Source organism: Chionomys nivalis, chromosome 2, assembly GCF_950005125.1.
Source record: "Chionomys nivalis chromosome 2, mChiNiv1.1, whole genome shotgun sequence".
Lineage (NCBI taxonomy): Eukaryota > Metazoa > Chordata > Mammalia > Rodentia > Cricetidae > Chionomys > Chionomys nivalis.
The window spans coordinates 58,254,327-58,278,366 of NC_080087.1; the positions used below are offsets into that span (position 1 = coordinate 58,254,327).

Consider the following 24,040-nt stretch of genomic DNA (forward strand, 5'->3'; position numbering starts at 1 on the left):
TTATATACATATATTTGTGTGTATGTGTGTATTTATTTAGGTGTGCGCACATGTGGGTGTGAGAGTGATGGCATATGCATATACATATATAAAAGCCAGATATCAGTGTCAGGTTCTTCCTCAGTTGCTCTCTTCCCAATTTTTATTTATTTGTTTACTTATGTATTTTAACACAGAGCTCACTCTGTATCCCTGGCTGACTTAGAACTTACTATATAAAATAGGCTGTCCTCATACGGACAGAGATCTGCCTTGCTCTGCCACCTGAATACCAGGATTAAAAGCTTGAACCACTAGCCACCACTCAGGCTTCTTGAGGCAGGGTCTCCCACTGAGTCTGGACCTTGGGGATTGGCTCAACTGGCTAGCCCGCAAGCCCCAGGGAGCCCCCTCTCTACACCTCCGCTATTCTGGGGTTACAGGAAGGCTCTGCCACACAGGAACGGTACATGGATGCTGGAAAGCAAGCCTTCATCTTCCCATCGCAGAAACTTTACTGGCCAGGCCATCTCCCTAGTTTGTCCTGTCTGTTATCATTAATTTTACCTTCTAAATGATATCAAAAGTGAAATCTAAAGCCATACTCTATTATATGAACTTAAGGTTTCCCCTTTCCTGCCATCTGCATTTAATATGGCACTTGGGAGGTCGGAGATCTAGATCAGTGGTAGAGTACTTACAGGCCCTAGGCTTTGTCCCAGCATTCAGGATCAGAGGCCTGAAATGGCATTATTGTGACAATGTGCATTTATTCCTTTACTAGCATATTTTACTTATAGAAATTATTTATTTGGTGGTGTGTCTTTTGTGAGACATAGTCTCATGTGGGCCAAGATCTCCTCAAACTTTCTTTGTTGCTGAGGTTGACCTTGAACTCTTGATCCTCCTGTCTCTACTTACTGAGAATTATAGGCATGTACCACCACACACTCAGCAATTATTGTGTTAATATCTTGGGTTAATATCTTAAGCATCTTCAGTTTGACACCCAAGATTAGTGTTCTGCCCTGCATATAACCCACTCATGACCAGAGTAAATCGACGTAAAAGGAAAGTAGACTGTTAGCTATTGTAACAATGAGAGACCTTCTCTATGTGAAGTAAATAGGAAAGTGGAAGTGCCATCATGAAAACACTTCAGAATTCCAAAACAAATTATTTTCTTCTGCTCTTTACTTATCATTTGCTAACAGACACATATCAAATAAACTTCATTTTCTGAGTCTGCTTCCTTGGCTTTTAAAGTATAAATTATTAGTATATGTAAAGTATACTAAAAACTAGAAAGAAAACAAATATCGTGCCTTTTAAAATGCATTATCTCACGAAAATCCTTAGTGAAAACAATGTAGGATTCCTTCGGCAGGGAAAGCTCCTGCCATCATGTAAAGTGGATGTTTCTTTCAAGGCCTGACAAACTGGAAACCTGGCAACAAACTAGAGGAGGCAGAGACCGTGGACTCAGAACACGCCCAGAAAACAAAACAAAACCCCTGCATTCTCCACAGTACAACTTTTGAATGTGTTGAGCAGAGTCTGCACTGTGGTTGGCGGCACTGGCTACAGCAATCTTTTTCTTGTTTTTTCAGACATGGTTGCATATGGTCCAGGCTAGTGTGGAACTCCCTTTGTAATCAAGGATGACTTGAATTCCAGATTCTTTTGCTTCCACCTACCTGTTATTGCAGGCCTACATCACCAGGTCTGGGTACGGTCTTCTTACACATTTAGCTGCCTTCATGTTTATAGATCCCATTCTATTTTTATAAAACCAGCTTTGCCTCCTCCATTTTCATTGGTGTAAATTGTTGAGAGCTATGAGCAAGGAGAAGCTATTTTCAAAGTTGAATTGTTCTTAACTGTTGTGCCTTGTAACCATCTTACCTAGAAATTTCCTGATTGGGGAGTTCACGAACAACTGATGAACAGCTTCACCTGTCCTCAGGACCCTTGACTTTGCCACCTAGTATCTCTTTCACCTGCATCCTTTCTTCATCCCACAGGCTTGTATATGGTGTCCGTCTTTGTTTCTTACACCTCAGTTCTTTTCCCTCAGTCAGTCTGTGAAGTGCCTACACATCCTATTCAAACCGCTTCCCTTCTCTTATTTACTGTTGCAAAAAAAGTCTTCACTTTTTTTCTTTGATTTTTCCTTCCTCTTTTGGAACCTTTCCTTGGAGTTACAAACCACCAAAGTAGAGAAGGCCAGTGAGATGACTCAGCAGGTAGAGGCTTGACAGGTAAGCCCGAGTTTAATCCCAGGACCCATGAAGTGATTCTGTGAAGCTGTCCTCTGACCTCTACACATGCACCGTGGCACACACATACACCTATCCTCTACACATGCACCATGGCACACACATACACCTATCCTCTACACATGCACCGTGGCACACACATACACCTATCCTCTACACATGCACCGTGGCACACACATACACCTATCCTCTACACATGCACCATGGCACACACATACACCTATCCTCTACATCATGCGCACACACGGTAATAATCAAAGAAATAATTTTTTGCTTCAGCATCCCAAGTGATAGAATTAAAAATGTATATTGTGCCTGGCACTTGATGTGATTTTTTAAATATTTTTTTACATTCTTTGAGAAATTCATTTTTTGAGAATTTCATACAATATGTTTTTATCATATCTATCCCCTCATCCAATTCTCCTCCCATATCTACCCTCTTCACCTACTTACCCACTCAACTTTGAGATGTGTCCCCTGCCCCACATCAAGTCCAGTTTGTTTTGCTTGAGCACTTGGGGGCGTGGAGCCTGACCCGGTGTATGGTTGACCTCCCAGCTTTAAAGGAAGCTGTTACTCCCTCTTCTAGCAGTTTTCAAATGCCAGGAGCTCCTCAGCTAGTAGTGGAATTTTGTGGCCACCTTGCCCGCCATGTATGCTAGGATTTTGTCTGTCACAATCACTGTGTGTTCATATGTGTAACTACCCTGTTATATCTGGAAAACATTGTTTCCTTGCTCTTCTTGGACGTCTGGCTCTTAACATTCTTTCCGCCCCCTATTCCCCAAAGTTCATTCACGACTAAGCACTCCATAGTCTCATATATTCTTCATGTTGACTAGTTGATTGTCTCTGCGTTAATTGCCATTTACTACAAGATGCTTTTCTGATAAGGTTGGGAGATGTACTGATTTGTGAGTATAGCAATAAGTCACTGGTAGTCATTAAAATACTGTGCCCACTTAGCAGTATAATAGTATTAGGCTCTTCCCTAGTGCCTATGAACTGCCCAGCCCTTCCTGACCCTGTGAACAGTGCCAGAAATGGGTTCCACCTCACGGAGTGGGCCTTCGAGCCAATCAGAAAGCCATCGGTTCCTCCCATAACATTAGTGCCACTATTGCACCAGTCGGCACATTTTGTCAGGCCAGTTCACTATTGTACCTTGCAGACTTCACAGCTGGCTGAGACTGATGATTACTTCTATCCTCCAGTAGTGTGAGTACCACCCTCTATCACTGTGAAAGCTAAAGAAATTGTAAAAGAAAAAGGGAATTAAAGCATGGTAATGCATGATGGTAATCTTCATGCTTGGGAGGTAGAAGCAGGAGAAGAAGATCAAGAGTTTAAAGTCACTGTCCATTATATAACTAGCTTGAAGCCAGCCTGGTCTACATGAGACCCTATCTTAAAATTTTAAAAGAGGGTGTGATAGGGAAGTATAGCTAAAAATGAAATAATTCTAGAATAGAATACAGGTTTGTACCCTCATCCTTCTACTAAGCCAACATTTAAAGATAATTTAACAAGTACTTGTTTGCTCCACACACACTTTATTTAGCTGCAGATATTATAAGAGTTTTATTTTCTAGTCATCCTTTCTTAGTTACAAGAGGATGGCATTTCTGACGTTATGACGTAACCAAGCTTTTGTAGGCCACCTCTTTATAACTTTGTTTCGTTAGAAAAGTGTGGTTCAAGCTCCAAACAACTGACTTGCAGGTGTATGTAGTTGCAAACTGCTGTGCATTTTTAATTAGATGCCTACTCTTTTCTACCAATGTGAAAAATAAATCATAAGAGAACTCAAAGGATCCACTGAGGCCACTTCATGCATTAGCTCAGTTGTATTGATATAAATTTTGTCTTAGCATTTCCATCATTTTCTTAACTCTATTAGAGTTGGAGACACTAAAGGGAAAAATTGCTACCAACCGAAGTTGGCTTATAGAGCCTGAGCCCAGGAGCAGGGGCTTATAGAGCCTGAGCCCAGGAGCAGGGGCTTATAGAGCCTGAGCCCAGGAGCAGGGGCTTATAGAGCCTGAGCCCAGGAGCAGGGGCTTATAATTTATTTAGCAACAGTGACTCTGACTGGGAGAGCCCTTCTAGCAGCTAATGACCTGCTGGAGTTGTGAGCCCAAGGCAAAGCTTAAGGCCATTAGTCCAACAGGTCATTAACTGACAAATGCCTGACCCCAAGGTCAGTCCTGATGTTATAGCTGTGGAAACATTAAAGTGGGGTTGTTAGACAGTGTGACTGTGCCAAGGATGTTTCTTTTTAAGCATTTGGGAATGCATTCGATTATTTGTTGCTATTCAGGCAGTTTGTCTTTTTTTCAGTTCTCTTTTAAATTGAGACAGGGTCTTGCTGTGTGGCCTGTGCTACCCTCAAACTTGCCATCCTCCTGTTTCATCCTCCTTAGTATTGAGATTTTAGATTTATGTCATCTCACCCTGCTGGATATCTTTAATTACTTTGTTCTGAGGCCATTCTCACACAATAGTCAGTCAACAGGAGATTAGAAAACACCAAACGTGTGTACCCACTGTAGTCCTTACCTGGTGGTGAAGTAGATACAACAAAGCAGAAAAAAACATAGTGTCTAACTTTGGCTTTGGGTTTGTTGTTGCCATTGCTGCTGTTGTTTAAGGCAGGGTTTCAAATTCTGGGATTATAGTGTAAACCACCACATCCAGATTATGCAGTGCAGGGATCAAATCCAAGGCTTTGCCCAATGTACTGGTATATGCTTTTAATTTCAGCACTCAGGTGGCACAAGCAGACAGATCTTTCAGTTTGAAACCAGCTTGGTCTATATCACTACAGCCAGAGCTACATAATTGAGACCCTGTCTTTAAAAAAAAAAATCTGGAGACAGTTCGTAGCCTCGAGATGAAGAAGATGGCGGCGGCAGTGGCTTCGTTAGCCACGGTGGCGACGGAGCCTGGAGAGGACACTCTCCGGAAACTTTTCCCGCTTCTACCGGCAGAGCTGGCGGGGGACAGCGAACCTGGGGGCGGTCATCGACTTCTCGACGGCACACGTGGCCCGCGGCCCGAGCCCCGGCGTGCCCAAGGTGGTCAGATTTCCTCTGAATGTGTCCTCGATGACTGATCGTGGTGCCTGTAGGGCAGGACTTCAGCCTGTGAGCAAGTGGCAGGCTTATGGGCTCGAAGGCTATCCTGGATTTATTTTCATCCCAAACCCATTCCTCCCAGGATGTCAGTGGCACTGGGTAAAGCAGTGCCTTAAGTTATACTCCCAGAAACCTAATGTGTGTAACCTGGACAAGTACATGACTAAAGAAGAGACCCAAAGTCTGTGGGAACAGAGCAAAGAGTTCCTAAGGTCTAAAGAGGTAAATAAACGGAGACCCTGAAGTTTACTAGAGAGACTGCGCTGGGTCACCCTGGGGTATCATTATAACTGGGACAGTAAGAAATACTCAGCAGATCACTATACACCTTTCCCTTCTGACCTGGCTTTCCTCTCAGAGCAAGTCGCCGCTGCCTGTGGATTTCAGGAGTTCCAAGCAGAAGCAGGTATCCTGAATTACTACTGCCTTGACTCTACACTGGGAATCCATGTGGACAGATCTGAACTAGATCACTCCAAACCCTTGCTGTCCTTCAGCTTTGGACAGTCTGCCATCTTTCTCCTGGGTGGTCTCAAGAGAGATGAGGCCCCTACAGCCATGTTTATGCACAGTGGCGACATCATGGTGATGTCAGGTTTCAGCCGCCTGTTAAATCATGCAGTCCCTCGAGTCCTTCCGCATCCTGATGGGGAATGCCTGCCTCACTGCCTGGAGACACCTCTCCCAGCTGTCCTCCCTAGCAATTCACTGCTTGAGCCCTGCTCTGTAGAGGACTGGCAGGTGTGTGCCACCTATTTGAAAACTGCTCGAGTTAATATGACTGTTAGACAGGTACTGGCCACAAACCAGGACTTCCCCTAAGAACCCATGGAGGAGACAAAAAGAGAGATGACTGCAGATGGTTTGTGCCATCTGGATGACCAGAGTAGTCCAGTAAAACGGGCGAGGCTAAATTCTGACACTTAAGACTTAAAGGTTAGATCTGTTGCCATGCACTCTCGCCCCAAGGCAATCCTCACACAGGGGCAGGGAAGAAGTCATCCGTCATGCCGCTGTCTGGATGTGTCTTAGAGAGTAGAATAATTACAGTTCGCTCAGAGAAATGTTTGAATCCAGCTCAATACAAGCAGGAATGTGTTTGTCATACCTCATAGGTATGATAATGATCCACACAGATTTCTCAGCCTCTGATGTTATCTCAGGAGGAAGAAGTGAGATCGTATGTCTATGGTGTGTCACTACCTCAGAGCTTATTAAGAGGAAATAGTATCTTCCTCTCAGCATTATATAATTTGTGAACCAGCAACCAGAATTCCTAACTCCTAGTTGTCATCCAATACTTTGAGATCTTCACTCTTCTCTGCCCTCAGAGAGGAATCTTATGCACATGAAGACAGTGGAATTAGAGTGTCCCTCGGGAGCTGCTGTTGTCTCTTGGTTGGTAGAGCACATGTCTACCATGCATGTGTCCTGGGTTCACTACCCTGTACCACATGAATCCGGTGTGGTGTGGCCTGCCCCGGCGCTCCAAGGGTGGAAGATCTGAAGTTCAAAGGCATCTCCAGCTACATACATAACAAATTCAAAGGCCAGCCTGAGCTACATGATACACAGACACAAAGTGCCCCCCTCTCCCGAAGAAGTTAGAGATAAATACATGTAAAACAAAGGAAAAGAGAAAATAGTCTCTGTGTGTCTTTTATAACTCCAAACTCTTTCTGGTGGCTTTTTAATTGGCTTTAATGGACTAAGAAAGTCTCTAGAGTATTTTATTAGCTGTTTTCTCCATGAATAAACACTCCCATCTTAAACTAAAAAAAAAAAAAAAAAAAAATCTGGCGGGCGTGGTAGCACTCTTCTTTAATCCCAGCACCCAGGAGGCAGAGGCAGATGGATCTGAGTTTGAGGACAGCCTGGTCTACAAAGCAAGTTCCGGGATAGCCAGGGCTACACACACACACACACACACAAAAAAAAAACTATCTTGAAAAACAAACAAAAACAACAACAAAAAGGGGCATTGTGCAAGCCAGGTAAGCATTATACCAGCTGAGCTAGATCCTCAGCTCAAGCTGTTTTCCTTTTCTTTTACCCCCCACATCCTTCTCTTCCTCTCTCATTCTCTTTCACTTCTTCTACTTGTTGTTTAACAGACTCAGAATTTGAAGTTCAAGTCAGCCATCTTTTTCTGCAGACTACTTATCAATTCTGGGATTTGTAGCAATTACTATTAACTTGTAAATAGTGAGATAAATATTTCACTACAATATCAAGGAGACTTCATAGAGTACTTTAAAGAAGTAACTGATAAGCAAAAGAAACTGTTTGCTTTTAGTTTTCTTACCTATAAAATCAAAGGAATATTACGTCCATCTTCTGGATTCTCAATAGTTCTGATATTCTCTAATCTGAGAGCTATAGGTGTAATAATTGTTCTGTCTCTTTAAGAACAAGCCACGCCCACTCCCTCCCCCATCTGCTGAGACAGGCTGATCTTCAGCTTCCAGCCTGAGTTCTCTCTTCTTTCCATCTCCCTCTCGGAGAGGCAGCTTCTGTCTCTCCCTTCTCTCCCCCTGCCCTTCTGATCTTCTCCCCATCTCCCCTCCCTACCATAACCTAAACAAATATCCAACCTCACTCTGCATGACGTGCCTATCCATGTCTCTGTCTCTTGCCCACGGCTGCGTGTCTCCCTGCCCTGGACCAGCCACTGCTCGGGGACCTTCAGCCATTTCCCTGCCCGGGACTGGCTTCTCTCAGGGTCTGCTGCCTTCCGCCACATGGCCCACTACCACCATTTGGTGACCTGAAGCATTTCTGCTGCCGCCGGGGATCCTGCAGCATTTTTAATAATCCATTTCAATGGGAAAGAGTCAAAACTGGCAACATAGAGCTTTATCCTGGCATGAAGATGGCATGGTATGTGAATAACAACAAAACACTCAAGTTAATAAAGTCAGATATACTTAGAAAAATCCAAGATCTTGTAGCTATGTCATAGATATAAAGAATCTCAAATATATTCCAGAACTCCAGCAACAGTGCAGTTCATTAAGTTTACTCTTCGTGGTAGATGCATGTGAAGAAACTTAAGTAGCTCCATTGTCTGGATACTTTAAAATACATATGGTAATTGGCATGATCATGTAACAAAGTGATAACTTCAAATTTATTTTGAAATAGTTATGATTTCATGCAACTAATTCACATGTTAGAGTGGTATTTGCACACAACAAAATATTTTGTGTGCATTATGCTAAGCAGTAAAGATATAATCTAAAAGCCATTTTCTTCTCTTAAGCCATTGTCCACTCTCATGCTAAGAAAATAGTTTCTGTTGTTTTTAACCAATAAAGACTCAGGAGCCAGATATTGTGGTAAAAGCCTGCTAGCTCAGAGAGGTGGAAGAAGCATCCAGCTGATCCTCCTCAGCCAGCATCCCAGAAGCCTCCTCTTCCTCCTCAAGACTCCTCAAAGTGAATGTCTCTCCTTTTCACTTCCTGTGATTCTTTCTATCCATCCTCCTGACTCCCTCTTACTCTCTTTGGTTTTTCTTAATAATCCTATGTTTACTTCCCGTCAACTGGTTGCTTGCTCCGCCTCTTCACCTATGATTGACTTTACTTAATCCTGTTTACAGTAGTCAAGCAGAAAGCTCTTGGATTAAAGGTGTGTCCTAGGGCTAAGCCACAGCACTACTAGAAGCAAGTTTTTCCAATAAATAGTACAGTCTCAGTGTGATCAGATATCCTGCAACAGTTTTCCTCCGCATTGGTCCTGGGCATCCCTGATCGTCATTCCGTAATAAACTATCTTTATATTATGGGTAGGAAGAAGGAAGCAGATTATAAACTGGATGTGGGCACACACTTGCAATTCCAGTATGTGAGAACTGGTTTTGGGAGCACAGGACCAGGGCACATGTTTAGGTAACATGGCACTGATATGGATATACAGTTTGGACCAAGGTGGCTAACGGTGAGCATCCCGGAGAGTTGTGAGTCAGGAAAAGATAATTGACGCCTGATGTACAGAGAACCTTAAGAATCTGTTATATAATTATTTATGGCAGAGTGGCACCTTTAGATGGATTTTTTATAGATATGGCCTTGAGGCCAGAGGTATGAGCCCTTGCTTTTGCCTTCACTAGTCATGCCTATATTCCAGACCCTCTTTTACAGTACAAACCTAGGGGTGCTACGGAATTGCAAACATCTGCCTTCTCGTGTGGCCCAATTAGAAGAGGAGCTGACAACTGAAGTGTGTCAGTGCACACATGACGTAAGCATAGGAGTACACAAAGTGCTGAATGTGCCACCCTGGATACAGTGGACTTCCTCTGCAGCAGCTCCCATGTTGGAGAAGGTAGAGAGTAGAACAGTTGGCAGTTATATTGTGGTATCAGAATTGCCTCATTTTCTTTAATAGTCATTCAGGTCTCAACACCTAGTTATAGTCTTTCTAGCAATACAGCTTTTCCACAAGCATCTCATTTTCCCCTTTTTAATGCACATTTTTAAGGTTTTAAAATTATCTGCCATTTTTTTCAGAAATCAATTTGGCATTTAAAATGATGATTATTTGGGTTTGGTCAATCGTAAATAGTCAGTGGTCAATAGCAAAATTTGCCTTTATTCAAAAAGTAGCAATGGGGGGATTGCTTTTTTAAAAAAAAAGTTTTAGCTAACAAACTAGCTGTGTTAACAGTTGTTAATTTTTAAATGCAGCTGGAGGTGGCTCATATCTGTAAAAGGTTGATACAGAACAACTATCTCAAGTTTGAAGCCAACCTGTGCTACAAAGTAATGAGACCTTTTCTCAGACCAAATAGAAACTACAGAGCTATAAATGGAGATATGTAAATACATTTGAACATGGAGCTGGTTGTTGGTAATCCTAGAGTGTAGGGGAATGCTCAAAGGCCATTGGCTGAAGGACTTTCCCCACACTAGGTAAGTAAAATGAGACCCAGGAAATGGCCTGGATGAACTGGACACTTGCAGCTCATCCCTGTGTAACTGTCTTAATGATCTAGACAAAGAATGTGTCTGTTGAGTACCTTACAAAGTATGTAAGATGTGGTAAAGTTGTATATTAGAGTTCATTTAGACATGGTCCATGACCATTCATTCCCTTACGAGGGAAGGGTTTTTATTGTGAATAAGGAGGAGAAGCTATCCAGAGGCATCTAGAAGAATCCAAAGCAGAGAGAAAGAAGTAGCCTGGATATGGCCATGCCAATCTGTGGAGGGACTGGAGAGTGGAGATGGTGAGGAAGCAGAGGTGAAGAAAAGCGCATAGGGAGAGAGAATGGCAAGGGGAGCTGCATTGTAAGGAGTATGGGTAGCTGTAGAGAGCCAAGGGCCGGGAGGCTAGGGCGGACTTTGAATATATAACAAGTACTTGTAAGTATAGACCGAGGGAGTCTGGAGGCCACATGAACTTTGATGTGCCAGTAGCCACTACAGTCCCTTCTGGCTCCTTCTGGCAGGTGGGAACCAGGTTCACGAGTTCCCAAGGAATGCTGACTTTTGAGAAAACTTGTACAAGTCCTACAATCCACCTTGAGTGTTTTTCTGGATATGTGGGCTTCTGGGACTTCACAGTCCCATAATGGTGTTTGAACAACTAGCCTCTTTAAGGATACCACTTAGTTAAAGGAATTCTTGGGTTTTTATTTACTCTGGGGGTCTGGAGGACATGTACCACAGTGCATGTGTGGAAGTCTAAGGACAGCTTACTTGCAGAAGTCCGTTCTCCCCTTATGTTATTGAATTTGTGGGTCACAATCTGTGCTACGAGACAGGTTCAGCTACCTGTCCTCAATAAGCCAAACTAAAAGAGGGTAGCAGAAAAAGGAGATTTATTTAGTGGCCACATTGGGAAGAGGGAAAACGAGATTCAGCAAACACCCCAGGTCCATCTTCTGAACCCTGAGTAGTGATCAGAGTTTAAACAGAGAACCAACGACGTGACTGTCTAACGGTCCTAGTCAAGGTGTAGTCCTGCCCATCCTCGGCATCCGGGCTTCCATCTTAGCCTGCAAGTGGTTGAAACTGTGTGAAATCTCTTTCTGGGAGACAAGCTCCCCTCTGCTGGCCTTTTCCTTCTCCCAGCTTGAGATTCCTGGGTAAATTTTCCTTTCTATGGGGCCCATTGTTTCAGCAGTCTGCTAGTCAGATAGAGACACATACACCCCACCGCCACAATGTCTCACTGTATAGCCCTGGCTTTTCTGGAACTCATTGTGTAGACCAGGCTAGCCTCATACTTACAGAGAGATCCACTTGCCTCTGCATCAGTGCTAGGATTAAAGACTTGGTGGCACTTGATCCTGCTCAACAAGATGATGGTACAGACTTAGTTGACTTCCTAGGGGAGACCTTACCTTACCTAGGGTAGGGGGAAGGGGAAAGGGTAGGAAGGAGGGAGGGGGGACTGAGATTGGTGTGTAAAAAAATAAATAAATTTTTTAAAAAAGATGTGGTGGCCCACACTGGCTACACAAGCATCTCATCTGTTACAGCTCCTTTAGTCTTACATCACGTGGACCTTCAGGATTTAACGCAGGTTGTCAGGCTTGGTGGCAAGCACCTTTGCCCACGAGCCCTCTTGCTGATCCTTATTAAAGGAGCTGTAACTTAATGAGACTAGTCATTAGTCACTAGTTCATCACTAGTTTTGTGAAGACAGTGCCAGCCGTATCGTAGGCTATCATCGAGCTTTTATGCAGTGAGTGACCTAGCTGATACAGAATGAAATCTCAGCACTTTGTACTCTACTTTCTTGAGCTTGTGGGTCTATTTCAAGTTGTATTTATTGAGATTTTATACTTTCATTTAGAACTGAAGTTTTCCAAAACCTTTTATGTCACCGGTAGTTTATTAAGCATCGCATCAGCTGCTCTAAATTGAAGGTGAAGATTATCAATTTGCAGAGTTTTTGCTGCACCTGTCCTGATGGTCGTGCCATTTTTTCCCTGCTGCCCCTCCTTAGTCAGAACTTGAGCTCAGTAGAACAGATTGTCACCCCTCCCACAGACACACAGGGCCTTACCCGCCTGGCAGCATTGAAAAGCCTCCCTTCAGCCTTCCTCCAGAACTTCTGAGGTTATGGTGTGTTTATTGCAGGAGATCTTTCATCGGCGTCTTCATTAAAACCTGGTCCTGGTCTGATGGGATGCAGGGGAGAGTCTTCTTTCCATGGCTCCAGCCATGACTATATCAAAGCCACTCATTTATATTAATCAGCATGCAGAATAGGGCTCATCTGGGCTGTTGGTGCCCAGCTGGTGGCTGAGTAGATTTCACCCTATTTGGCCACAGTTACTGCTCCCTGTGTTCGTCAGAGGTCACTGCCTCAGGGAGACTGCCAGCCTGGAAGCTCTCGCTGAGCACTGGGAACTGACTCCATCTGAAACAAGACTAAGTGTTTGAACGCAGCTTGTAAATGATAAAGAACCTTACAAATATGAGATGGTGTCATCAGTCTATGGGAGAAGGCTACCCTTGCCCAGGCCCTTACAGTCTCGCCCTGGTCAGCATGTCTTCCCATCTTGTCCTTCGTCTCTCACATGCCCTCAGCTTCCTCTCTATATATATTTCTTTTTTCTTTTAATGTTTCCTTATTTTTATTTTCTATGTACCACATGAGTGCTGGCACCCTCAGAGGCCAGAAGAGGGTGTTAGATCCCCTGGAGCAGATGGTTGTAAATGTCCATATGGGTGCTGGGAACCAAACCCAGGTCCTCTGCAAGAGCCACACGTCCTTTTAACCACTGAGCTATCTCTCCAGACCCCCTCTTTATCCGTAATTCTTCATTTCCTAATAACATAGATGGCCTGTATTTATGCTAAATATATTTTGTTTTTCCTAAAATGTTTAAAAGCCAGGCCAGTGCACAGTTTTAAGCCCAGCACTCAGGAGGCAGAGGCAAGTGGATGTCTGTAAATTCAAGGCCAGCCTGGTCTGTGCAGAGTTCCAGGACAGCCAGAGCTACATAGAACCTGTCTTTAAAAATATATAACTTACTGGAGTTTTCGTTTATTCTAGGATGACCTTAAACTTGTGGCCCTTTTGCTTCTGCCTTCCGGTGCAGGGATTGCGTGTGTACCACCTCACCTAGTGTTTGCAATGCTGGTGATTAAATGGAGGATCTTTTTGTCCTAGACAAGCACTTACCAGTTGAGCTACAGCCTGAGCCTGGAAATTTTGCTTTTCCCTGAGAGTATTTTTGCCTTTGCTTCTGCTTTCAAAGGAAAGGGCCTAGGAGAGCCATAAATTTGTGTATGCGATTGATGCTGTCAGCATCACAGATGTGCGCATACAACTGTTTCCTTTGCTAACATCTGTTAAGAATAGTAAAGCCTGCGGTGTTCTGTGTTTATGTACTCCTAAATAGAATGATGGTCTCCATGTCACTTTGTTATTCCACATTGTCATAAATGTAGTAAAAATTGTCACTAAATATAACCTTTCAAGGGCTAGCAAGATGGCTCAGCGGGTAAAGGTTCTTCCTATACACACCTTGTGACCTCAGTTTCATCCCCTGAGCCCAGATAAAGATGGGAGGAGAGAGCCAACTCTACAAAATTTTCTTCTTGCCTCCACACACAAGCTGTAGCATATGTCCGCATGCATATGTCACAGACACACACAGTAATTTCTAAATTTTATTTTATTTTGTTTATTGGTGTTTTCCCTACATGTATGTCTGTGTACCACATGCATGCCTCGTACTGCAAAGAACAGAAGGTGTTAAATCTCCTGGAACTGGAGTTCCAGACACTTGTGAGCTGCCCATGGATACTAGCAATCAAACCCCGGTCCTCTGGAAGAGCAGCTGGTGCTTTTTACCATGGACCCATCGCTCCAGCTCCACACAGCAACCCTTTCAAATTGAATGAAACACAATATATTACTTATCACATCAGCTCAACCTACTGAGCCCTACTGGAGCCACATTACTTTATAGTTCTCTTCCCCCTAAATATTTAGTTATATTTTACTTTATCTTTTAATCCAAACTGGTCTGGTACACTGGCTAAACATCCATAGCGTTTTTGAATCCAGTCCATCTGTCAGTTTCTGGCTGACAGATCTCCTGATTCACGTTTATTGAGAAAGGCATGACTTGTCTACACAGAATACTTTCCAGCACTTACTGGTCTTATTTCGGCTAGCTTGGAGACTATTGACTGACAATATCCTGTAAATCACTTTGTGGACATAACTCAGCTTGAAGCCCCTCAGAGACTAAAAACAGAATGTGCTGGTCCTCTCCCAAGGGGAAAAGCTTATTATTATTTTACCCAGTTATAAACGCAGCATAATGAAAAGGGGGTGGGAATATAGTATGTGCTCTGTTTAAGCAGTTTTAATTGTAGCCATTTTAACTATGAGTGGCTCAAAAGATTGGGAATTTTTAATTAGGAATTTTCCAGTCTGTCACTTTCACATTGTCATTTTCCCCTTTTCTTTTTTCCTTTCAGATTTTTTCCTTTGTGTATAAAATGCAAACGGTCTGACCTCGTTTTACTTTTTTAAAAAAAATTATCTCTCAGATTATTCTATTTTATCACCAGCCTTTTTTCTTTAAGAATATTTTATGGGCATCTTTATATAGCAATGCAAGGGCCTTTTTTTCCTAGGGGAGGAGGTAATTGCTTTTCTCTTACCACCTTCCACTTTTCCAAATATCTATTTTTTGTGAAGACAATTTATTATAGTTTTCTGAGCTCAGCATTATTTTCTTTTGCTTTGGTTTGGTTTGGGTTTTCCTTGTGATCCCAGAGCCTTATGCATACTAAGCGAACTCTCTTCCATGAAGTCACATGCCCAGCCCTAGCCATAGTGTCTTTAGTTAACTCAACTACAACTTCCAGCAACTGCCCACTATTGAGGAAGGCCATGAATCATAATATTTTTCGATGGAAATTGTTTTGTTGTCATTCTCCATGCCTTAGAACCATGAGAGATGAGTCTAGAAAATTTCACAGAGAAAGGAGTGAGTAGAAACCCAGATGGATCTGGTGGTGTAGCCTACAATCCCAACTACTCAGGAAGCTGAAGCAGGAGGATCACAGTTTCAAGGCCTGCCTGGCTAGAGTGAGTTCAAGAGCTACCTGGGCAACTTAATGAAACCCTTCCTCAAGATGAAGTGAAAGGAAGACTTGAAATATAGGTCAGTGGTAGAGTGTCCGACATAAACAAAAGAAAATCAGCATCACAGGGGATCAGATTGATAAAAACATAGCATAGGATCAAAACCTGAACAAGGATGATAGCAGTAAGCATGCTAATATGGAAGAAGGAGATTGCATGGAACCACACTACTATAAAAAGAACTGCAGGCACCTAAGGACTCCTGGAATGGAAGACATAGTCTTCCCCAGGATAGACCCCCACCTCCAATTGGTTGTACAATGCAAAGTGGTCAGCCTTGAAATCATATACATACAACATCATATGTAGTAGGAGGAGCGGTGGGCTGCGGCGTCCCGCCACCCAGCTAGCTTACGCCCAAAATAATTACACAGAAATTGTATTAATTAAGTTGCTGCCTGGCCCATTATCTCTAGCCTGTTATTGACTAACTCTCACATCTTGCTTTAACCCATATCTAGTAATCTGTGTGGTTTACCAGGAAAGATCCTAACCAGTGTCAGTCCCAGGCCGGAGAATCACAGCGTCTGCCACAGTGCTCTTCTTTTCAGCATCCTGTTCTGTCTACTCCGCCCACCTAAGGGCTTCCCTATCAAAAGGCCAAGGCAACACAACTACAGAAGGACCTCCTACACCAATCATATAAATTTAGCAGGTTATAGTTATATATTTAGGAGAGAGAGAGCATGTATGTGAACATTTAAAGAAAAAGAGGCCATGAATTTGAGAGCTAGCAAGGGAGTGCATGGGAGGTGCTGGAGGGAAGAAAGGGAAGGAGGGAATGATGTAATTGTATTGTAACTTCAAAAATAAAATTATAAAAGTAAAATAAAATGTAAACCCTCAAAAATATACAGTGTAGGAGAAATAAAGTTTTTAAATTTATATAGTAATAATATTATGAGCTATTCCAGCCAAGTTCATACATGTAAGTTTTTTCTAGTTTATTTCCTGTTATGGTTTGAATTGGCAATGTCCCCAAGCGTCATGGAGACATTTGGCCTTTGGCTGCTGGCATTATTTTGGGACATTTTGGAAACTTGAAGAAGTGGGGCCCAGCTAAAAGAAGTAGGGGATTTGATAAGATCCTTCTGGGTCTGCTCTCCCCGGCTGCTTCCTGACTACGGTGGTAGAAACGCTCTTCTGCCATGTGCTCCCTGAGCCATGGGTTCTTCTTATGAACTGGACCCTCTGAAACCATGAGCCCAACAGCTCTCTCCCTGCTGAGGCTGTTCTGTCAAGTATTTTGCCTCACAGCAATGTAAAAACCACTTGTGTCTTGCCTATTTATGATAAATGCTGAGATTCGCACTCCCCCTTACCCTCCCCCCTTTGGTTTTTGAGACAGGGTTTCTCTGTGGCCAGCTGTCCTGGAACTCAATTTGTAAACCAGGGTGGCCTCAGACTCAGAGATCTGCCTTTCAGCTGCTGGGATTAAAGCTGAGTGCCACCACACCTGGCTGAGATTTGTATTTCTGGTAGAATTTTTGAGCTGCAGAGAACTCTCATAAAGCATATTCTAAATCCCCCTTCATCTTGCATTTTAAGGAAACCAGAACTCAGAAGTGACCCACTTCAAGTCTCACAAGAGAAACATGTAGCCAGCCCGGAACAGAGTGAAGATGCTCTCATTCTTGGTCTCTGTTTTGTTCTCTTGCACTGCTTTTCCCTCAGGGGCTTCCAGTTGAGATACTTTGCTTTTCCCTGCACCTGAAGAACAAGCTCCTTGAATGTTTCTCAAGGTTGTTCTTGTCTAGAGCACCAGGAACCCTGGAGAGGAAGTTTTAGGTGGTTTGGATTTTAGGTCCTAGATTCTCCTCTGGCTGCCATTATCTTCAGTAGCTCTTTAAAAGTTTTTTAATTACACACTCACAGTATACTCAGATTTAACGTTACATTGAAATCACACACACAGGGTGCTTCTGTGGTGGTCAGAGGACACCTGTGGGAGTCATTGCCTTTCTTTCCTCCATGTGGGTCTCAGGGATCGAACTTAGCATCAGCTGGGCAGCTTACACATTGAGCCTCTTTTGCCAGCCCCTCACAAGCGCTTCGGATGACTTCAGTTATTTCCCGAGAACCTTAACTAGGGCGGAAGAGATGACGTAATGGTTAAGAGCATTTCTGTTCTTGAAGAGGATCTGGATTTGGTTCCCACACCCACGTCAGGCAGCTGCAAGCTGCTATGACTCCAGTTCCAGGGGACCCTCTTCTGGCTCCATGGGCAAGTGTAAGCACGTGGTGCCCATACAAACAAACAAGTGCACACATACACGTAAATAAAATGAGCTTTGTTTGCTGCTTGACTGGTTGGGTTTTTATTTTTGTTTTGGCTTTTGGTTTTTTTCAAGACAGGGTTTCTCTATGTATCTCTGGCTGTCCTAGAACTCACTCTGTAAACCAGGCTGGCCTCAAACTCACAGAGATCCACCTTCCTCTGCCTCCCTGAATGCTGGGATTAAAGACGTGCACCATCACTGCCTGGCTTGTTTTTGGTTTTTCTTTTTTTAAGATTCTGATTAAGAGGGGGAGGGAATGGGAGGTGGTGGCGGGGAAGAGGCAGAAATCTTTAATAATTAAATTAATTAATTAATAAAAAAAATCAGCAAGAAAAAAAAATAATATGATTATCAAAAAAAAAGATTCTGATTAAGAAAATGGTCAACATCCTTAGTCATCAGAAAAATGCAAATCAAAACAACTCTGAGATTTCATCTTACACCTGTAAGAATGGCCAAGATCAAAAACACTGATGACAGCTTATGCTGGAGAGGATGTGAGGTAAAGGGAACACTTCTGCATTGCTGATGAGAATGCAAGCTGGTACAACCCCTTTGGATGTCAGTATGGCGATTTCTCAGAAAATTAGGAAACAACCTTCCTCAAGACCCAGTAATACCACTTTTGAGTATATATCCAAAGGATGTTCAATTATGCCACAAGGACATGTACTAAACTATGTTCATAGCAGCTTTGTTTGTCATAGCCAGAACCTGGAAACAACCTAAATGCCCCTTGACCCAAGAATAGATAAGGAAAATGTGGTACATTTGCACAATGGAGTAGTACACAGCAGAAAAACAAAATGACATCTTGAATTTTGCAAGAAAATGGATGGAGCTAGAAAACATTATTTTGAGTGAGGTAACCCAGACCCAGAAAGACAATTATCACATGTACTCACTCATAAGTGGTTTTTAAACAAAAAGCAAAGAAACCCAGCCTACAAACCACAGTCCCAGAGAACTTAGACAACAATGAGGACGCTAAGAGAGACTTAACATAGTTCTAATCTACATGGGAAGTAGAAAGTAGAAAAAGACAAGATCTCCTGAGTAAATTGGGAGCATGGGGACCTCAGGGGAGGGCTGAAGTGGGGAGGGGAGCAAAGAAAAATGTAGAGCTCAATAAAAATCAATTTAAAAAAAGAGTCCAAGCCAGGAATGCCTATAATTCCAGCACTCCAAAGGCAGAGACAGGAAGATCTCTAAGTTTGAGGCCAGCCTAGCCCACATAGTGAGTTCCAGCCAGCGCTGCATAGTGAGACCCTGTCTCAAAAACAAACATTAAATGAATTTACTGCATTATGAATGAGGTCTTTACATAAGAATTTGCAATTTTAAAGCAGGATGAAAATTAAATCCAATATTCTTTGATATGATTATTTAAATTCACATTCCAAGCTATAAAAAGTCATTTACCTATGCAGCGGACAAGTCAGCCTAGGATACAGTCAATTCCTTTAGGCTGTTCTGTTCTTCATGCTGTCCCTTCCTCCTTTTGTTGTTTCTCTTTTCTGGTTGCCATGGCTATAGAGGTCTATGTTCAGGTACAGTCTCTTCTAAGCATGGGTCACTTATAAACTGTGACATGCCAATTGTGCTAAAAGAAAAAGAGTCAGAACAAAATGTTTTTGTTGCCTCTGCCTCGTCTGGAATTTCAGGGAGTAAATTTCTGGGTTATCCAGAGCCAGATCTACAGTTAGAAGTTCATGCCATCATTTTGACATGTCACGTTGGACTTTCTCTTTATAAATCCCTCTTCATATTACCAGTGCTGGTCTCAGAGCTCCAACCGTTTCAAAACCATAGCATCTCTTAGTGAGTGACTGATCTGGATTATGTGTCCAGCCATCAGGGAGATCTTAGGATGTTGCTTGTATAAACTGTAATCCAATCTGATGCTGTACGTTTAGTTACAGTCTTTCATAGACCTATTGTCGATATTCAATCCTTCTGGATTTGGAAGTAGAGCTTATCTGATACTTTCAGGAGAAAACCATCCATTCATTTTTCTCTCTTCCCCATTTAAATAACTCAGCACATCTGGTAGTATTGTAGGATCATTGTGTTTCCAGTTCCTCTGTACCTTGTATAGCTATAATATCCCTTAAGTATTTAGTTACCTAAAGGGCAATGTGATTTGAAGAAGGGGGAGGGGGGGACTATGGGTCTTACAAATTAGCTTGAGTGCAGAGCTAGAAAAAAAAATATGCCTTTAACCAGCAAAATTTCTGTAGCAGTATGCAGTGTGAATGTAAATAGAGATAAATGTTTGTGTGTTAAAAATCTTAAAGCAAGTCTTTCTTTAAATCGATGTCATTTGCCTCTAAGAAAATGCTTATTAAATGCAAGGTGCCCAAGATTAAAGTGTCTTCATGTTTGAGTATATCCCTTGGCTTACTTCAGTTACAGCAATGATAAAAGCTGAAGCAAAATCTTTTAATTCAATCAGAACTGAGCTGAATTTTAGGAAGCCAAGAATAGAAACCAGATACAGACTGTGTAACATAGGAAGTTAAATAGACTGGGTGTGAAGACTGTGAGGAGAGGGTGGGGCTGCCTTGAGAAACCCCTGTTTGGAACGGCTGCATATTGAGCATTACCAATTATTCACTAGTTTAGTCTCTTGAATTAAGATGCTTCGTGTGAACAGCTACAAAGAGACCACTTACTGATTTCTGTGTTTCACATTATGAAACAACTTCAACACATTTGATTTTGCTTGGGTTTGGTTTTTGTTTGTTTGTTTGTTGTCTTGTAGTTGAGCCTTAAATAATAACAGTTTTGCTAAATTTGCTCTCTGTATTTATAGTTCTGTCAAAATTTTCAGTGTTTATGGTATATTTGACCCAGGGGTCCTATACCAAATATGTCCACTGTGCATTTTTTATTGTTATTGGTATACCAGGGCCCCAGACTTAGTAAGCCACAAGACCTTAGCACAACTGACTCCATGATGGAAGCACCATTTAGGCTATAAAATAAGCTTGTAGATAGCACCACCTGCCAAACTAAAACAAAGACCTAATCCGTGAGACTCCATAGTTATAGAAAAGTCTCTAAATCTACTAGCTTTGCTTTTTGGCTTCTGTAGATCTGCTTCTGGCTAACTGTTCTTGTTAACCTAGGACATGGTTTTTGTACTTAAAAGCTCACTCTGAGAAAGGCTCAGGGCTTTCAAGGTTCCTGAACACTCAGTGTAGTCGCCTGTGGCTAAGAAAGACTTTCTGTTTTTCTTAAACCCATGTCTGACCAGTCTTCTCCACAACAACTGGGTTTTTTCCTGAAACAGGGTCTTTCTTGAGCCCTAACTGTTGGAATTTGCTCTGTAGCCCAGGATGGCCTTGAACTCACAGAGATCTGCCTGCCTTTGCTTGGGGAGTGCTGGGATTAAAAAAGTGTGCTTCCTGGCCCAGCTCCACGGTGTGCTTTAAGTGCAATAGAACACTTTGGAAAGGGGAGCCATTTTCTTCCTGTTGTTTGTTCTTTCAGTATTAAGTATAAAAATTAACATTGTAATGGCACCCAGAATGGGAGTACTGAAAAAGTATCCCCTTGACAGAAATAAACATACAGAAAATAAATTGAGTTAATCGTTCATTCCTTATCTGAAATTTAAAATTATGTTCAAAGTGGTTATTACTGGATTTTTATGTATAATGGGGAAATACTATGCATATAAGATTTTCTTTTTGCTTGAATTATGACTAGAAAACATTGGATTACAGCTTTAATATCCAGGTACACAATTCATTTGTCAGAATCTTTGCACATAACTCCAACTTTTCTGTCAAACACATATTCTACATTATGACTCTGCCTCCTAAAGTTAAAAAAAAAATGGAGCTACACCTTTAAATTGTTTTTTCAATTTCTTTTTCTTCTTGTCTTTTAGGTTGTGGAACTTCTAGCAAGTGCCCTTAAGGACCTGGTGCAAGGAGTATACCAGGAAAATTCTGCTTTGGCCAAGGTACAGAATTTCAGACTCGTAACGTGTTAAGGTTGAAAGTGCTGCTGCAGAGCCAGGGTCAGACAGCAGAGTTTCTTTCTTGTTTTGTGTTTAAAGAGCATGATTCTTCTTTCTCTCTCTCTCTCTCTCTCTCTCTCTCTCTCTCTCTCTCTCTCTCTCTCTTTCCTTTTTTTTTTTTTTTTTTCTGGTTAGTGTTTTGGCTACAAATTCATGGCCATACGCTCAGTACATAGCAGCTTTAGCCAATTAATGCAACCTCTCCTCCTCTGGCTGAAATCTCAATCTGTTCAGTCCGCAGCAGCCGGGCAGACACCAGGGCACTGCTGGTTGGCAGGTAGCACCGTCATAAGGGGCTGCTGGCAGGAAGAAGCGCTTCTGCTGAGGGGCTGGGCCAGCTGCTCCCCAGAGAAAGAGGGCTCTGTGTCAGTGAGCTCCAGCCTGCTGTCCGGAAGGGCGGGGGCGAGCACAGAATGGCTTTCCTAGCCGAAGTCCAGAATTTACTGTGTTATTAGAGTCTCTGTGATAGAGACTAGGACAGTTGCACACTTGGGTTGTTTTGATTAATTTTATAGGTTTAGAATTAGGGCTTTTTGACTCATTTAACAGGTCATATCAAGAAAGGTTAGGTTTTATTTCCTTAAAATGCAGTTATTTCATTTCAGTGGGAGATCAGATGTGAAGTGCATGCTTCATTGCCCGCCACTGTCATTTACCATGACACCTACTGCTAGAAGGGATTCCTCTCAATGTTTCATTGTTCTAACTTCCTCAACTCCTATATTAGCAAGATTTCACTCACTGCACAGAAAAAGAATATGCATGTATGCACATTCTAGGCATTAGCAGGTCCATTAGGGGGGAAAAGGACAAATTTTACTACAAGTGAAACATAGGGCACAAGCAACTTAGATTTAAAAGAATTTTTTAAAAATCTGAATTAACTGGAACTCTGGAAGGTTACAGCAGTGGTTAGTGAAATGTGAAGACTTTTGTACTCTGGACATCTGCTAGCATTTGACTCGGGGAAGCGCCATCCCCTTAGGAACATCTGACCTCACCTATGCAGCATGTTGGTGTGTGGGGACCTCCCAAGGTGTAGAGCACAGCGAACCCTGTTTGCAAGACTTCTCAGACAAGAGTGACTGTCTGTGTGACTGAAAGTTAGTGTCCAGTGATGGAAGGTGGCTTAGGATCTGGCTTTACTCAACAGAGGTTACCGGGCACATAACATGAAGATGATGGCAGCTAAGCAAGTGCCATTTTCAATGATTTGCCGGCTTCTTCATTTGATCTTCACAAAAGTGAGAAAGAGAGACTGGTGCTCCTGTTTTGAGATATGAAGACAGAGGTTTAAAAAAGACTGAATGGCTTTTTAAGGATACACAAGTTACTACCTAGGATTCGAACTTAAGCTCTGTTCTCTTAGCCTCTGATTCTACTTCCACTCTCCCCTAACAAACCCAGATCTGACAGCTCCCATAGTCTGTACCGAAGGGCTCACCATTTGCATTACCTATTGATGCAGTTGAGGCGTCGTGTTCACCTGGGATCTTTCTGAGACCTTCAACTTAATCCCATATAAGGTATTCATTAATTACTAATATCTCCATTTTGTCTTTCAGGGTGTTTATTTGTTGAGACAAAATGTCACAATAGGTTTGACTAGACTCAAAAAAGTCTGCCATGAGTTCAAGGCTAACCTGAACTACAAAATGACTTCTAGGCCTGAGATATAAGTGAGACTGTCTCACACACACACCCCACCCGCAAAAAAATGCAAGCACACACACCATATAATCCTCCTGCCTCTGCCTTCCTTAGCCTTTCCCTTCCCGTCCTGACATCATAGGTATGCATCACACACACTTGAGATTTTGAAGTGGATCCGGGTGGTCATGGCGCACACCTTTAATCCCAGCACTTGGGAGGCAGAAGCAGGTGGCAGGTGGATCTCTGTGAGTTCGAGGCCAGCCTGGTCTACAAGAACTGGTTCCAGGACAGGCTCCAAACCAACACAGAGAAATCCTATCTGGAAAAACCAAAAAAAAAAAAAAGAAGAAGAAGAAGAAGAAGAAGAAGAAGAAGAAGAAGAAGAAGAAGAAGAAGAAGAAGAAGAAGAAGAAGAAGAAGAAGAAGAAAGAAAGAAAGAAAAGGAAAAAAAGAACGTGTTGTTGTTGGTTTGGTTAATTCACCCACTTTTACTGTTGTGTACTGTGGTTATCCCACTTCAGTAATATCTGTTAAGTACTCTGTGTCAGACAGCCT

The 24,040-nt window shown here is 42.5% G+C and overlaps 1 protein-coding gene and 1 pseudogene across 1 annotated transcript in view; both read left to right on the plus strand.

The window, feature by feature from the left end:
* Nucleotides 1-24,040, plus strand: part of Pdss2 (decaprenyl diphosphate synthase subunit 2) — a 250,710-nt gene that overhangs the window by 143,263 nt on the left and 83,407 nt on the right. The window contains exon 4 of the mRNA XM_057761660.1: nucleotides 21,701-21,775. Coding sequence (XP_057617643.1) covers nucleotides 21,701-21,775 — 75 coding nt within the window. The remainder of the gene's footprint in view (nucleotides 1-21,700; nucleotides 21,776-24,040) is intronic.
* Nucleotides 5,155-6,396, plus strand: LOC130869464 (nucleic acid dioxygenase ALKBH1-like; annotated as a pseudogene).